Source organism: Centruroides vittatus, unplaced genomic scaffold (assembly GCF_030686945.1).
Source record: "Centruroides vittatus isolate TY-2023 unplaced genomic scaffold, ASM3068694v2 contig_538, whole genome shotgun sequence".
In the NCBI taxonomy this organism is placed as follows: Eukaryota; Metazoa; Arthropoda; class Arachnida; order Scorpiones; family Buthidae; genus Centruroides; species Centruroides vittatus.
The window spans coordinates 798,550-815,962 of NW_027122316.1; the positions used below are offsets into that span (position 1 = coordinate 798,550).

Sequence of the window (17,413 nt, forward strand, 5' to 3'; positions counted from 1 at the left end):
TATTTATTTTTTTTTTTGGTGGAATTTAATTGAATATCACATTTGAACTATAATGTGTTTAAATAGTTGTTAATAATTAGAACAATTTATTTCTAGAAATATTATTGTTGTTGTCCTCCTGGATATACCGGGCGTTATTGTGAGAAGAAATTAACGTGTTTCCGAAATGATTGTAAAAATGGAGGAACGTGCATTGTTGTTGGAAGAAGCGAAAAATGTGTTTGTTTGAAAGGATTTGATGGAAAACGTTGCGAAATAAATAATCAGTGCCGTAAGAATCCATGTTTAAATAAAGGAATTTGTATTCCTTCTTTTCCTCGCTACCAATGCAAGTGTCAGCCGGAATTTACTGGAAGAAAGTGCGCTAAACGTGAGCCATATTTTTTGACATTATTTGAGATTAAGAAATAATTATTACAATACGATATTAATGTTTATAAAGATGTACTTTCTGTTAATTTTAAGATTTAATTTTCATAAAGTATTTAATTAGCAACACTAAATGGGACAGTAAAGGAACTTGTAAAATTTATCTAAAGCTGTCAAATAATAGCTGGATGACTGAGTTAATATGAAGTGTCTGACCTATCTCGGGGATCCGGAATCGAATCAGGACCTTTCGAGAAACCCAGGAATCTGTCGAACTCTATCCTTTACCGTTCAGCTGACCCATTGTGTTCCTGGCTTAAACCATAATAGACTCAGTTTTCTTTGTGTCACCACGTTAAAAGTTAAAATTATATGAAAAAACGTGTTTAGCAAATGTAATAGATTGTAAATGTAAATGTAGTTTAATAAGACAATTAATAATATAATTTACAAAAATGTAATATTTAGTTCTAATAAGTACGGAAACTTTAGGATTTCGCGCAAAAAGCTTAGAAAATCTATTTAAAAGCGAGCCATCACAACCTGTGTAAGACGGATCACTTTTTATATAATACTAGTAGGCCGGTATTAATTAGTAGTCGTTGACCATCCCGTCTATGATGAGGGCGGATCAACCACTACTTTTGGTGGAATTACTTCGACCTTTCTCCGCAACGCTCCCTGTATTTCAGTCGGACAACAGTGTGGTGACAATCGAATACAGAATTACATAATACGGGGTTATCTGAAAGCACAAAAAATGGTTTAAGTGGTTTGATTCGATAATCTGCAAAGGAAATCTCCATGGCAGATTACCGTTTGATATCCGACTGTGAAGGGTACAGTTTCTTAGAGTTAATTTAAATACTTAAAATTTCAGAAAAGAGGATGCTGTACGCGCTGAAATTCCAACCAAAGTCGAATCATTTAGTGAAGATAAAAGACATTCCTCCGTTAAGACAAATGACGATGTCTTTGTTCGTTAAATTTCCAAATTCTGGCATTTCGAAGAAGCAAGGAACAATTTTCTCAATGAAATTCGAAGATAAACACTTTTACATATCTGAAGGATTTGCTTTGACTGGTTTTCCATCCGTCAGTTTGATTGCATTCAAAAGGACTTTTGCTATAACTTACGCCAGGAGGTATCTCTTTTAATATACTGTATTTATATATAAAAACATGTACACAATGGTTATGATGTTAGAACACCATACTTATTCCAATCATATACATAAAATAAATTATTAAAGCATACATATCAATTTATATATTCAGTATGTATATGGTCAAGTAATTATTATGATCGATTTAACATTGTGCACGTACTATGATATTAACGCAATAATAATCGGATGAATTATAAGCATTTTTGAGGCAGCGGCGTCACTAAAGGCGGGCCAACGCGGGTATGTGCCGAAATGAACCCGTAGAATTTTTTGTAATGTCGAATGGGGCGCCAGGTGGCCGGATGGCCGAATGGTCGAGGTGACAGCCTAATGCTCTGGGGGCCCGAGATCGAATCCCTACGGGTCGGAAAAGTCAGTCGTCACCAGCCCATTGTGGGTCTGACAGAGCTCACAATGAGCTCGTTAAAAAAACCCTCTTAGCGCCCACAGATTAGAAAGAGTTAAAAAAATGGAAGTAACAGGTATGAGGTTTGCTTCGGACGCAAAAACTGTTCTTTACGGTCTTCCTGCCAGCATCTTCGTGAATATATGGCCGATGTGTGGAAGGAAGGTCCAGTGCGAGTTTATATTGATAATTTTAAGCTCCTATCCAGACAAAGCCCCCCGGTTGCGACGGTTGTATTCAGATTTTAAGGCAGTCCCCACGAGAAAGGTGCAATTTGCAAACAGACCTCGTTATCAATGCACTGTACTGTTCTAATTCTTTGTTCCCAACCTGTCGTTACAACATAGAAAGAGATCATATTAAGATTAAACTGGAGATTATTTTATAAATTAAATTTCTGTATTTAATTAATTTACATAATCGCTAATGTTAACGAATGTAATTTTTGTAGTGATTTTTGGCACTCTTTCGTTTTGATGTGGGATGGGACGATCGATAAAATATACGTTTATTGGGATGGAATTGCAGTGGCAAAAGACAAAACATTTCAATCGAAACGAATTACAAAGTTTAACAGCACTTTGGCTCTCGGTGAAGATGTAATTAGTAGAGAAGAGTCAGAACCATTCGTTGGAGCAATATCGCAGGTAATATTTTAACATTATATTATTGTTTCTTAATGTGAAATTAAGTACAATTAATTGAAACTTAACATATAACTGTTTTCTTGATGCGAAGATCTTAGCAGAAGTTCGACAATACCCAATTGTAGTGTTTGTTATAAGTCGTGATTTTGATTCCAACTTCTATTTCCAAATGCCATTTTAGAGCGTAGATTTCTTCCTATTTTGCAGTCGTCAGATTGTTACAATTTGGTTTGAATTCTCCTACAAGATGAAGCAGTTCTCTAGTTAAAACTAATTATAATTATGCCCAAATTATGTAATAGCTATAGAGTCATTTCTTCGTAACGGCTGAACAGTTCATGTAAATTACGTTGTGTTCGATAAAGAGAAGAACAGTGGGATTTTCTTGAAGTGTTCAATAAGTAAAATCATCTGTCCACAATATATTCCTCCACTGTTTTTTCTAGATCGTGTGATTTCTGAACCAATTTAGTTTGTCAGCCTGTGCTTATCTGTAAGATTTGGTTCCGACTTTCTTTTAGCCTATTGATGTTGATTGGCAGCTAGAATTACGTTCCAAACTGTGCCCGAGCTTACTCCATATTCGGGATTTGCGGTAATATTTCTGAAAAAGCTCGTTCCATCCATAATTTCTCATAAAATTACTCATTTCTAACGAGAAGTAAGTGTTTGTGGCCTTCCAGCATTCTTCTTAACTCCACATTCTTCACCTCACTTCAAATAATTCCTGATCCTTGTTTATTTCCATTACGATAAATATATAATGGCGTCGTTTATGAATTTAGGGTGGTATCGTTATTTCTAATGGGTGTAAATTATTTCACAAAAATAATTTTTGGATTTTCTAGGTGAATATATGGGACACGATGCTTCCAAAAGAATTTGTAATGAAAAAGAAATGTGGACTAATGGGCAATGTACTGTCGTGGGATGCCGTTCAGTCTAATATTCACGGGGACGTAGTTATAGAACAATACGTGGATCTATGTAAAAGTGAGTGAAATTACTATTGAAACTATAGACATTGTAAAAATATTTCTGTGGTGTTTATTTAGTGTTATTTTAACAGGAAAACATTGCAATGAAACCGAATGTTATTGTTACAAACAAAATCTGACAGAATGTAAGTGATTTTTTACAAAATTTAAATGTGTTTTTGAGTCATTTGTGTTTGATACGTTTTGATGTAGACAATAATAAGATTTATTTTTTCGGTATTAGCTTATTTTTTAAACATTGTTCAACGTTTTAGAATATTTTTTGTACGTAATTTGTCTACAAGGAGTTTTATTTTATTACTAGGACTTATTACACAAGTACAATAAGTCATAAAAGTCCTTGTCGACAAATACGTAGAAAACGTAAGATAAGGACACAAAGGCATACAATTTTAGAATATCGTTTAACTTAATAGCTGATGGAACATAAATTTATGGAATTATTGAAAGTCGTAAAAACATTACGCCGCTTTGGAAGTGTTTATGATGGGGTGAAAATAGCACGGTATCTTTAATTTGTTTATCGGGGTAGAGAATTTATGGCTAGAAATATTATCGTAATAGCGTAGACATAGCAGCTACTGTATAATTGTAGTGTCTTATGGAACCGCTTACAGAGTGATATTCGCGCAGCAGAAAATTATTTTACTTGTTAAGTACGGTTCATTAAATCTTATTATAATCATCATTATGTCTACGTTTAACTAATTAATTACTTAATGTTATTAAGTACACCCGATGACGATCTGTAATTTGTACTAGGAAGCTGCACGAGAGGATCCGCGGTCACTCATTCGAGAAAAAATTTACAAGATTTTCTTGTACGTTTTTAAAACACATGCCCCAAGGAAGCACAAAGTCTACTTACATCTACAATCGTAAACTGAGGGACGTGCCTTCCTTTTAACGATTTTATTCGAGCGGAATTTTTATTGACAAAATATAAGACATTTATTCGAATGCCGGCGCTGGCACTCGATACTTTTAATCACAGAGCATGCCGTATTCTTCTAGTTGCTATCTTTCAAGTAATGAAACATTTTCATAATGGAAGAAAGAATTCAGTTCGACAAAGCGCAGTGAAATATTGGTTGCAATTCGCCGATAAGTTGGCAACTAAGCAATTACTAATACTACAATTTTCGCATTTGAAGTTAAAACTTAATAATTAACGACAACGTTTAACGTTTTTATTATTGGTTACCGTTTACCTGTAAGCGTTAAACCAGTAACGAAATAAGCCAGTGTATTTGAAATCTCTAACCGTAATGACAACGCGTAGGCAATTGCGTTGAATGTAATAATAATTTTTGCACAAGTGTATTAAATCATGCTTACGACAACGTGGATTATATTATGTAAATGTTCGTAGCGATGACAATCTGTATCTATTGAAAATTTATTGCTAAATTAACTGTGAAATTTGTGTGTTTTCAGACGAAACGTGTTTAAAGCATTTGGATTTGTGTTCTTCGTTTTTATGTTTAAACGGAAGATGTGTAAATGAAAAAATGTGCGAATGTCGCGAAGGTTTCTATGGAAAGTTTTGCCAACACCGTAATGAATTAATGTTTAATAGAAAATACACAGAGTATTGCATGATGTAATGAAACATTGTGTGTTCTCTTTTTAGATAAAGACAAATGCTTAATAAATAATGGAGGATGCAGTCATTCCTGCAAAAGTTTATTTGGGAACGTGACTTGTACGTGTCCACCGAAGATGAGGTTATTAAGTGATGCAAAAACGTGCACGGGTACAGTACATTTTACTGACAATTTTATCTCATTAATACGAATTAATCTTAACTGCATTAATTAAATTCCATACAGAAACAGAAAGATGCGTGATAGGAAATAGGATTTATATGGTAAATAAGGTTTTTAAGTAATTTAAGACGATTTTCTGTTGATTTATTTATTTATGAAATTAGAATGGAGATACGTGGAAAGAAGGATGCCAAATGTGTCGATGCAGTTCTACAAATGTAGAATGTTTCAATATATCTTGTCCTAAAGTAACGTGTCGTAGCGTAAGTGTCTTTAAGAATGATTTTAAAATTTCCATTATAATTTGTTTTAAATAATTCATCTATCTTCAAGAATGAACTAATGATACAAGAACCCGAGACATGTTGTTCCTTGTGTATTCCAAGTAATGATTAATATTATTATATATAATCAGTGATACCACTGTAAAGAATTTTTCACCAAGTTCTGTTAGTAACACGAGATATAATAAATTTATAGTTTCTTTAAGCAGCAGATAATAATCATCTTAGTTTGCATCAACTGATTTTATAACTGAAGTTTTCAGCAATATTTGATGTAATTAGCTTGAGTTTCCCAGAAATTCGAATACGCGTACTCCCGATGTATAAGAATTATCTTGGTTTTTAGTATCTGCTAACTGGTGCAAACTGATTGAATGGCATCACTGTACTTATTTTTTACTTTATATTTATTTTATAACGGATAATGACACGCCATTTTAGATTCACGCCACTGCGGTATCGAGAATAACAGATTCCGGACATTCGATTTGTCAACATTTACTCACAAAGGAATGTGCCAGTATGCGCTTCTACACGATTGCTTTCAAGGACAATTCAGTGTCAGATACGAAAAGTCGGGAAGTAACACCACACACAACGATTTCATCATCATCGCTAATTGTGTAAAGTTGAGGATCACCGCAGAGGGCACGTGTATCGTCGACGACGAAAGAATTGAACCTCCATACGTCATAAATGCTAACATACGAATCACCAGAGATAATTTGGATAATTCTTTAACAATTTCGACTAAACCCTACGTCACCTTCGTTTGGTACTCATCTACAAAGGTTAAAATATTTATAAAGCAGGAACGGAAAGGGAAAGTTTGCGGATTGTGTGGGAATTTCAACGATGACAAAGAGGATGATCGCGCGACTCTACCTTCAAAATTGATCTGGGTAACGATAATTTTAGATTTAATTAGAGATTTCTAGTAATAACGTGCAAAATATAAAAGCACTGAAACCATTTCAGCCATCCACTTACGATAAGGAGAGTTGTGGAAAAGTCTTGACTGTGGATAGTCGAACAGAAATGCCAACGGGACATGGACAAGACTACACGCAGGAATCGGATTATTATGACTACGTAACAAAGAAGCCCGATAGTAATATCGACGAAATAGTCGATAGGCTCATGAAACCACTGAAAATTGTGGTTTTCTGCTTAACAGTTGCGGGATATTTATTTGTAATTTTATTATTTCTATTTCTATTACATAAAGATAAACAAAATGCCAATTTGGTGGAGTAAAGTAATATAAACGAAAATTAAAATATTACTAAATTTATTTCTTCTGTTTTTGTGACTTTATTTAAAGTTATTATCGTGATGCACATACGATGATTATGTGGTTTTTGCACGATTTGTCTAGTATTGTGCCTGAAATCACACAGATACGCACATATATATAGTAGACCAGGAATCTTTAACCTCGTGCCCGTGGGCGCATATGCGCCCGTAGAGCTATTTACATGCACCCGCCGTAGAATTTTAAAATAATGGAAAAAAAAGAAACCAACGTCGAACGTCATTACAAAACCAATCAGTTCTTATGTGGTTAGCATTTGTTTCGCACACTTGCTGATATACCACAGATTTGTTTTGCTAGTGTTTCTGGTACTACAACATTCATTTTATAGTATCGGAATATTCCGAATTTAATTGTGATCGAAAAATACACGAATTGGTATGTTTGCCATAAAGTTAGGTACGCAACCTGCAGTTGCGGTTTGTTCAAAATGTGATGGTGGTCGTAAATTAAATTATCGAAATGATCGTCATTCTGTTTCTTTTACATGTCACAAATGCAAGAGGAACAGTTCGTCATTTCAAGTAATTTTTAAACGTAAATTTGGGAAAATTTCTTGGGGAACTACTCTTTTGTTCATTTGGCATCTAATTTACATACAATGCGCGTTGAGCGTCAGCTGCGTGGCCGTGGGCGTGAGTAGCGAAACAGCTGTTGAATGGGCGAATTCCACACGACACGTGACGATTGTTTCATCGTCTGATTTTACTGGAACAAGAATTGAATGGACCTGGAATGGATTTCAAAATCGACGAGATTGTTGTCGGCCAAATGAAAAAATCTAGGAGAAAGGTTCGACCTGTTCGTTCGGCATACGAGTAAGTTTTATCCAGGAGCGAGACGTGTTTTACTTTCGAAAGAGCCATATATTGTACCTTTAGTCCTAACAGTAAGTGCCAAATAAATCCGAAAATCGTAAGAGAAAGAATGTAGACGTGCGCGTTAAGAATGCGGATAAAGTTTCTACAATAAAAAAGGACAAAGTTACGACAGAATCATTCGAACCATGTTTTTTGCCGAATAAATAGGAGAAAAGGAATTACAAGTACGTCAAAGGTGAGTGAAAGATTATTTCTTTAAATGCCGGTGTAGTAAGTAGCTGCCCCGGTCGCCATCTTGTCTGTAAATGTTGCCTTCACAAACAAGATGGCGACCGGAAGTGCCGCTATTGGGATTACCTAGGTAAACTTATCCAACCTTTTTAACGCTATTGACACTGGCGCAAGAAAACTGCTAATCTAAATTTCCAAGAATTGAAAAACACTTATTAATGCTATTATTATTACTTAATATAACAATGAACATAATTTTCTATTGTATATTTTTATTAATCGTAATATTAGTAGTGTTTACTTACATTTGAAGCCATCAATACAATGAATTCTAGTTATCTCCGTACTTTTCTATTTATATTATACTTTCCCTTCTTGCTGACATATCAGAGACTTGTCTCGCATGCATTAAAGACTTACAACAAGAATAATGCAATCTTACTCGAGGGAGAATCAACCTTAAATGATGACTTTCAACGCAAATTAATGGAAGGAATGGTTTATGGTAATATCACTAGAGATTGTCGCCGTGTTTACTGCCACATCTCTATACTTTACTATTGAATATAAAGGAAATGGCAAATGTAGTTTCTTGCTGAATTCGAATTCTGTGATGCCCATGCTGAAAATTATAGACAATATCGAAAATATGGTGAAGTTATGGAAGTTATGCGTGAAAATTGATGATAAAGAGTGAGTTTCTTTTAATTATGCGATATTGCGATAAATTCGTTGCCATTAATGAAAGTATTGCATGTAATAAATAGGACATAATAGTAATATCTTGCATTATTCATTTATCTACTAATAAATTATGTTAAAAAATTTAGAACAATGTTAAATGCCAATTATTTCAATGGATCGCTTAAAGAATGGAATCAAAATAGTTTCTATTCTGATAGAAATTATGATTATTCTGAAAAATCTCATCAAGTAAAGCATCGTAAGTATAAATGATTCATTTGTGGATCACTAGAAGAAAACGACTAAGAATTAAGCCTACTTAATGTTTTAGTCTGTAAAAAGAACCAGTGTGAAAATGGCGGAACGTGTCGCGATACTTCGAAAGGTTATGAATGCCTATGCAGACCCGAATTTAGCGGACACAATTGCTCTGTATGGAGATTCGCAAGGCCAGTAGACGATTGTCCTCTCAAATGCTTGAACACAGGATACTGTGCGTCAGAAAATGGAACTTTCAGATGCGTTTGTAAACCTGGATTTTTGGGAAAATTTTGCGAAATATATAATGCGTGCATAAAATGTATGGATATATCTGCACAATTCTTTAAACATTCGTTATTTTAGATAGTAATAGACGAATTATTGCTTTATTAGATAAGTGCTTAAATGGGGGAACATGTTATCCAAGATTAATAATTGCAGTATGTCGGTGCATAGAAGGATTTCGAGGCGAATTCTGTGAAGAAAACATAGACGATTGTGAATCGCACCAATGCCAAAATGGCGGAACCTGTATTGATAGAATACAGGTATTTTTTCTTGTTTTTTTTTTAAGGAAACTAATGGAATATCACATTTGAACTATCATGTTTTTAAATAGTTGTTAATAATTAGAACAATTTATTTCTAGAAATATTCGTGTTGTTGTCCTCCTGGATATACCGGGACCTTATTGTGAGAAGAAATTAACGTGTTTCCGAAATGATTGTAAAAATGGAGGAACGTGCATTGTTGTTGGAAGAAGCGAAAAATGTGTTTGTTTGAAGGGATTTGACGGAAGACGTTGCGAAATAAATAACCAGTGCCGTAAGAATCCATGTTTAAATAAAGGAATTTGTGTTCCTTCTTTTCCTCGCTACCAATGCAAGTGTCAGCCGGAATTTACTGGAAGAAAGTGCGCTAAACGTAAGCCATATTTTTTGACATTATTTGAGATTAAGAAATAATTATTACAATACGATATTGATGTTTATAAAGATGTACTTTATGTTAATTTTAAGACGTAATGTTTTAGTTTTTCTTGTGTCCTGGCGACACAAGAAAATCGGTTGGTAGTTAAAAATATATCTAAAATATTTTTAATAAACTGTTAAATTATCATAAATGCACTACATTTACATTTAATAAAATAATTTATAAATTTAATATTTAGTCTTAATGAATATGGCAACTTGAGGATTTCGAGCAAATAAGAAAAAAATAATAATAAGATAATCTATTTATTAATACAAGCTACAAAATAATAAAAGTTCTTCGGGCATTCTCTGTATATATATGAAGATGTTTGTTTGTTTGTTGGCTATACACTCGTAGGTCGTTTAACCAATTGCTACGAAAATCAGCAGTTCCGTTCAAATTCTTCCAACTTGGATAATGTTTTTTCTAATTGGATTTCCATAAATCAATTAATCTCTATCTATATGTGATTTGCTGATTTACACGAGGCGTCATCTATTAACAATAAATTAACAAAACTAAGAATAATTTTTACAAAAAAAGGATATAATTTAAAAATATATATATTATATTTATTTAAAGACTGCGACAATGACACGTCGCGCAATATACGCGCTATATAATTACAGCAACAGGTAAGACATAACACTTGCCTGCGTTAAATCGTAAGAGTTACTCTTGTGAAAAGTTTAAATATTTAATTTTGCACATTAACAAGGGTATTTTTCATTTCTGAGCGGTACTTTCTTAATTCTGATAAGCGCCCTCCGGTAGCCGAGTGCATAAAACCACTGAACTCTGGTAGTTAGTGGTGGGTTCTGGCATGGCCAACAGACTGTTGGCCACGTGCAGTTTTCTTCAAGTTAGTAACGCTTAGAGTCCAGATTCCCACAAAACTCTTCGGGGGATACATCTTTCTGGGCAGGTCGCTCGCGTTACTTTTGATGGAATTAGTTCGACTCTCTTCCGCAACGGTCCTGTTTTTTAGTCGGACCAGCAGTATGGTGATGTGACCAGAGAGAGTCTACACCTCTTTAGCGCCTTGTCAGGACTGACACCACTGTGTCTTCTAGGATAGAGACAGAAACCTTGATGGCCGCAAATTCGGAATTCGCGCGAGGAGTCACGTGCGCGGGTGGTCGGATTCGGGATGGAGGAGAGTTAGAGACTGATCGGAAGTGAGTCACTAGGATACAAGGTTAACAATTAAACTAACCGATTTAATTTAACAAACAAAGGAATGCGTAGCCAAATGCTATCGAATAACGATCGAGAGAAAGTTCACAAAAAACCGCGAGTTACTATATATACCTTGGATGCACTAAATTGTGCGGACTGAAGGGTACCCCACTATTTCGATAGCGGGGTACCCTTCAGTTAAATTTTTTTCTATTATATATTTCAGCACCGAGATAATGTCGTCGTTTCTTTCATATACACGGATAAACATATTCATTTCTTCATACAATTCGTGTCCATCAATATCAGATGTTTCTCCTACTGTTGGAGATATTTGCGAGTCGCTGCATTGCTTCAAAAGTTCACAATTACTAATTTCCTTTAATCTTTTTATGTTATACGTGAAACCAAATATACCCTCGTGATGTTTGAGTGCCTCAAATCTAGGTTGGCAGCTTGCGCGCACATTGTCGACAATGACATAAAAATAGTTTATTTTGAAAATCTTTCGAGCCAATTATCAAGCCAATGTGTAAATGCGTCCAGGTATTGTATAGCCGCATCTAGATGCATTTTCTCGCTCTGCCACATTTTACTTATAACATTTATCTTCGTAAGAATGTCAATAATGACGAGAGCAACTACAAATTCGTAAGTATTCATTTCCTTTTCTATATAATGGCGTTCACTAACCAACTGACAATCTCTTGTGTTTTCTGGTGTCGGGTGTATTTGTACTAAAAAATCCTATAATAAACAGTTGCTCAACAAGAGAAACGTCACGAGTACAATCGAGAATAATCGAGTAATATTTATTCTTTATTATTTTTGTCAACAATTTGAGTCTTCACGTGACTTGCCATTAACTGTATAAGCCAGGGATGGCGAACCTTATTGAGTCTGCGTGCCATATTGTAAACATACTTAGCTTTAAAGATGTTAATGCGTGCCAATGTCGTAGACTTCGAATAATGATATTTAAAGAATTTAAAGGAATACGCTTTAATTTGAATAAATGTAAAAAATCTGATTGAAAAAAATGATGATCGGGTAATAAACAGAAAGGATGATTGAAAAAGACAGAAATCATGATACATTACGTGCCACTTTGGGCACGCGTGCCGTAGGTTCGTTACCCTTGGTATAAGCTCATTTTTTAGGGGGAAAAATCAACTTTAACCCGGATTGGACCTTTACAATCTCAGTTCGGTCTATCTCGGTGATTGTTAATAGCCACAAACCTGGTTAATTTTGAGGATTCAGATTTTCAATTCCGCCAGTCGTGGATCTAAACATAGACTCAGATACGTAATCTTAGCTGGATAGTGTTGACGACGACGGTGGTGGTGGTTTAAAAGACAATGATGTTGTTGACTCATTATCCTCGCTATTGTTACTAGGTGGCACCCATGACGATGTCGAAGGAGTAACTTCAGCTGGGTTAGGGTTGCAGTGCAATAATGTGTCACTTTCAGTCTGAAAAGGGTTTTTAGAGGTTTCTTGACCATCAATTTTTATATATTTATACGAAGACCCATTGTTCTTTTGATAGCTCGTTTCCTTTTTGAACTACCCGACTGAAATACGCATACGGCTGCTAGCAAAATAAGTGTAAGGTGAAGAGAGTTGACGAACGAAATCAAACACTGGGATTCCCCGAGCGTAAATCGTAAACACTATGAATCACGAAAGTAACAAAACCGCGCGTTCAAGCGGGTATTTTATTTAAGCACTTCTTAATATTAATATATACTGTACTATGAATTAATCAAAGTTATTTTATTGTTAGAACTAATAGCTAATGATAAAATCAAAGTTTTAAATATCAACTTTTTTTTTTCTACTGGGGTCGTTGCGCGAGGCCCCGGGAGATTGCCCCGCTCGTCACTCCCTAAGACCACCACCGAATATAAAACATTAATTTTTCTCTCTAATATTTAAATACAACGTGTCTGGCAACAGTAAATTTTAAACATAGTTTGGCAAGAATTGAATTTAATACAGGGTGTCGTCTGCTACAATTATCTGGATTACGTCTGGATGTTAATTAAGATTGACGAGTATCTTTTTTAATACGGAAAATTTATTATTTAATTTAAATACTTAAAATTTCAGAAAGGAGGATGCTGTACGCGCTGAAGTTTCAACCAAAATCGAATCATTTAGTGAAGATAAAAGACATTCCTCCGTTAAGTGAAATGACGATGTCTTTGTTCGTTAAATTTCAAAATTCTGGCATTTCGAAGAACCGAGGAACAATTTTCTCAATGAAATTCGAAGATAAACATTCTTTTCTATCTGAAGGATTTGCTTTGACTGGCTTTCCATCCGTCAGTTTGGTTGCATTCAAAAGGACTTTTGCTATAACTTACGCCAGGAGGTATCTCTGTTAATATGCTGTGTTTAAATATAAAAACATGTACCGTACACAATGGTTATGGTGTTAGAACACGATACTTATTCCAATCATATACATACAATAAATTATTAAAACTCGCATGTAAATTTATATATTTAGTATGTATATGGCTTAGTATTATGATCGATTTAAACTTGCGCTCAGGTATGAGGTTGGCTTCGGACACAAGATCTGTTCGTTACGGTTCTGCTTTGAGGTCCCTTACTTAATTTCAACAGAGGCATTAAGATGAGTCCACACTATGCCGATTGGCAATGCGGAATCGCAGTGGCGCACTCACGTTTTAATATTGGAGGAAGCCGAGTTGAACGGGTAAAAGAAATTTGGAATTTTACTGAATTCGAATTAGAATCTTATATGCCCCATAATTAAATTCATTAAAAATATGGAAGACACGACACAATATAAATAAGGTGAATTTTAATTACGAAAAAAATTTTGGAAAATTTACCAGTGTTTTTCCCCCTTTTACTTTATGGGTTCCAGAGTCTCTTGGTCTCCCTTGGTGTGCCATGGCTCTGTACGTAGAATGGCGCGATTCGGGCGATCGTCTCATTCTATGTGCTTGTGCTTTGAAATAGTCATTCTTCATGAATTGATTTAAATCGCAGTTGTCCGGTGTTATGGGACTTCGGACTCGTTGAATATAAAATTCAAAGAGTCTGAAGTCCCATAACACCGGACGTTGATCGAAAGTTCGTCATCCAATATCAAGTCCATCATTATATCACTTTCACTATATTTGAAACTCTAAAGACATTGGAGGGTATCTAAAATTTATTTTTTCGGCGTTAAATCATTGAATTATACTTAAAATTACTAAGAAACCGGCAGAGTCTAGTTGAACGTCTTCTTGACATACATTTTCGTGAATACGTGGCATTTCGATGTGTGGAAGGAACATCCAGTGCGAGTTTATATTGATAATTTTAAGCTCCCATCCAGACAAAGCCCCCTGTTGAGACGGTTATATTCAGATTTTAATGCAGTCCCCACGAGAAAGGTGCAATTTGCAAACAGACCTCGTTATCAATGCACTGTACTGTTCTAATTCTTTGTTTCCAACCTGTCGTTACAACATAGAAAGAGATCGTATCAAGATTAAACTGGAGATTATTTTATAAACTTAATTTCCGTAATTAATTAATTTACACAAATACTAATGTTAACATTTTTTGTAGTGATTTTTGGCACTCTTTCGTCCTGATGTGGGATGGAATGATCGATAAAATATACGTTTATTGGGATGGAATCGAAGTGGCAAAAGACAAAACATTTCAATCGAAACGAATAACAAAGTTAAACAGCACTTTGGCTCTCGGTGAAGATCTAATTAGTACAGAAGAGTCAGAACCATTCGTTGGAGCAATATCGCAGGTAATATTTTAACATTATATTATTGTTTAAATAAACGGAAAATTTATAATAATATAAATCTATTGAGATTCGAAATATCAATGGATAGGTTTGAATTCAATGTACTTAATTACACGTAACATAACTTATAACCAGTGGTGATATTCGAAATATTTAACAAGGGGTTCGCTAGCAGAAAATTTTTTCCTGACAATCACCGACAAACGAAATGGAAGTTTTAGCTAGAAATAAATGCAATACCTTTCCTTGCGATATATCTAACAATCAGTGGCGTATTTGGAACGTAACGAGCCCTGGGTGAAGACCAGGTAACAATAGTATTTTAGTGCTGTCGACCTTTTTCTTTTTTTTTAGGCAGAGAAATTCTTAACCGCGAAATGGCACGCGAAATGGTAATAGACAGATGTCACCATCTCTCGAGATACATTATCCTTTTTTTTTCGCTGCCCATAGCCCGACACGTGTTCCACAGCCATCTTGTATTATCTCGCGCGCGTGGCATTCTGGGATCTCTCTTATGACTAGATCTACTTTCAAGAACTCTCTTGAATCGATCGCGATTAAACCTCGTTTCGGTCGAGATTGAAACGGTCCAGAGAGATCTCACCAAAGCATAGTCCCCGACCTTGCTCACAATCTAAATTGAAATGCTCGGTGCAAACGGGGTATAAGGCCTTAGTTCAGTAATATTACAGAGTATAATACGTATATTTTAATATATTTAAAAAAAAACAAACCCACTGAGAAATGTTCCGTGTGTTTAACAAGGTTCGGGAAACTGAAAATTTTAACAACGGGTTCGGCCGAACCTGTGCGAACCCGCCGAATATCACCACTGCTTATAACTGTTCTCTTGGTATGAAGATCTTAGTAGTAGTTCAACAATAACCAGTTGTAGTGTTTGTCATAAATTGTTATTTTGATTCCAACTTCTATTCCAAATGCCATTTTACAGCATGGATTTCTTTCTATTGTTAACATCACGTAGAAGAATTCAAACCAAATTTTATTACTTTCGACTAAAGAATTATGCCCAAACTATGTAAAAGCTACGGAGTCATTTCCTTGTAACAACTTAACAATATCTGTAAATTACGGAGTGTTGAATAAAGATAAGAACAGCGGGTTTTTAAAAATTGTTTTCGGATGGTGAAAAAATTAAATTTGGCTGCAATCCGTTTCTATGTCCAGTACTTGGATGTGGTTTTACATTTATATACAAAGTATCAAGTTCTAATACAAATAGAAAAATTTTATTGAAGAAATGAATTTCTTGAAGTATTCAATAAGTATAATACCACTTACGAATAATGGATATATGTATACAGTCAAACCTGTTTTTATGCGCTCTTTTTATGTGCGATTTTTATTCGTGCGATTTTTTTAATGCGAATTTTTAATTTGTGCGGTATAGTTGGCGACTAGTCTCGTGCGATTCGTCATGTCTTACGTTGACTTATTATAGCTAAATAAACTTATTATAGCATAAATGCACTTATTATAGTAATATTATTGCATGAATATGCGAAAAATGAAATAATTTACTTTTTAAGTCAACAAAACACCACCTGGACAAAAATATGTAAAACAGACGATAGACCAGACGATGCAGTCAAGTGCTGACATCTGTTGTCAATAAATTCTATTTCGTACGGTTTTGAGTTATTTTCTATGTGAGACTTTTTTTATGCGGTCCCTGTTGACCGCATAAAAAAATATTTTTTAATTGTGTCGCGAAAACTATTATTTACAGCCATTCGTGAAGTTTCGTGAGATTTTTTTATGCGTTTTTTTTAATGCGGTCCCTATCCCCCGCATAAAAACAGGTTTGACTGTATAATGGCGTTGTTTATGAATTAAGGATAGTGCACAATGATTATTGATGGGTTGTAAATCATTTCACATAAGTAATTTTTGGATTTTCTAGGTGAATATATGGGACACGATACTTCCGAAAGAATTTGCAAGGAAAAAGAAATGTGGACTAAAGGGCAACTTACTTTCGTGGGATGCCTTTCAGTCTAATATTCACGGGGACGTAGTTATAGAACAATACGTGGATCTATGTAAAGGTGAGTGAAATTACGTTTCTGTGAAATCATTAAATAAAAACTACAGAAATGTTTAATGTTATTTTAACAGGAAAACATTGCAATGAAAGCGACTGTTATTGTTACAAACAAAATCTGACGGAATGTAAGTGATTTATTTTCGAAATTTAAATGTGTTTTTGTGTCATTTGTGTCGATACGTTTTAATGTAGACAATGAATAAAATTTATTTTTCGGTATCAGCTGATTTATTAAACATCGTTTAACTCTAATAGCTGATGGAACATAAATTTATGGTATTATTAAGTCGTAAAAACATCACGCTGCTTTGGAAGCGTTTATGATGGGGTAAAGCATCGTTAGTTTATGGGAGTAGAGCATTTATGGCTAGAAATATTACCGTAATAGCGTAGACGTAGTGTCTTGCGAAACTGCTTAGACAGTGATATTGGCACAGC

At 34.7% G+C, this 17,413-nt stretch overlaps 2 protein-coding genes across 2 annotated transcripts in view; both read left to right on the forward strand.

Annotated features, from left to right (window-relative positions):
- Nucleotides 1–9,317, forward strand: part of LOC136978436 (uncharacterized) — a 37,347-nt gene extending 28,030 nt beyond the window's left edge. The window contains exons 33-47 of the mRNA XM_067274134.1: nucleotides 97–370; nucleotides 1,250–1,514; nucleotides 2,396–2,591; nucleotides 3,440–3,584; nucleotides 3,661–3,714; nucleotides 5,027–5,146; nucleotides 5,223–5,345; nucleotides 5,422–5,459; nucleotides 5,523–5,621; nucleotides 5,692–5,743; nucleotides 6,084–6,544; nucleotides 6,621–6,836; nucleotides 8,503–8,702; nucleotides 8,840–8,952; nucleotides 9,025–9,317. Of these exons, the coding sequence (XP_067130235.1) occupies nucleotides 97–370; nucleotides 1,250–1,514; nucleotides 2,396–2,591; nucleotides 3,440–3,584; nucleotides 3,661–3,714; nucleotides 5,027–5,146; nucleotides 5,223–5,345; nucleotides 5,422–5,459; nucleotides 5,523–5,621; nucleotides 5,692–5,743; nucleotides 6,084–6,544; nucleotides 6,621–6,836; nucleotides 8,503–8,702; nucleotides 8,840–8,952; nucleotides 9,025–9,317 (2,649 nt within the window). The remainder of the gene's footprint in view (nucleotides 1–96; nucleotides 371–1,249; nucleotides 1,515–2,395; nucleotides 2,592–3,439; nucleotides 3,585–3,660; nucleotides 3,715–5,026; nucleotides 5,147–5,222; nucleotides 5,346–5,421; nucleotides 5,460–5,522; nucleotides 5,622–5,691; nucleotides 5,744–6,083; nucleotides 6,545–6,620; nucleotides 6,837–8,502; nucleotides 8,703–8,839; nucleotides 8,953–9,024) is intronic.
- A 38-nt stretch (nucleotides 9,318–9,355) lies between these two features.
- Nucleotides 9,356–17,221, forward strand: LOC136978437 (sushi, von Willebrand factor type A, EGF and pentraxin domain-containing protein 1-like). The gene is made up of 7 exons (XM_067274135.1): nucleotides 9,356–9,502; nucleotides 9,604–9,878; nucleotides 13,224–13,488; nucleotides 14,709–14,904; nucleotides 16,832–16,976; nucleotides 17,047–17,100; nucleotides 17,199–17,221. The coding sequence occupies exons 1-7, from the start codon at nucleotides 9,474–9,476 to the stop codon at nucleotides 17,219–17,221; spliced, it is 987 nt and encodes a 328-aa protein (XP_067130236.1). The 5' UTR covers nucleotides 9,356–9,473.
- The last annotated feature ends 192 nt before the right edge of the window (nucleotides 17,222–17,413 follow it).

Bases quoted from the DNA above. Each gene is read 5' to 3' on its own strand.
- LOC136978437 (XM_067274135.1), top strand. From the start codon at position 9,474: ATGGCGGAACCTGTATTGATAGAATACAG. The intron at 9,879-13,223 runs GTAAGCCATATT...TTAAAATTTCAG, and splicing joins TGGAAGAAAGTGCGCTAAAC to AAAGGAGGATGCTGTACGCG. The intron at 13,489-14,708 runs GTATCTCTGTTA...CATTTTTTGTAG, and splicing joins GCTATAACTTACGCCAGGAG to TGATTTTTGGCACTCTTTCG.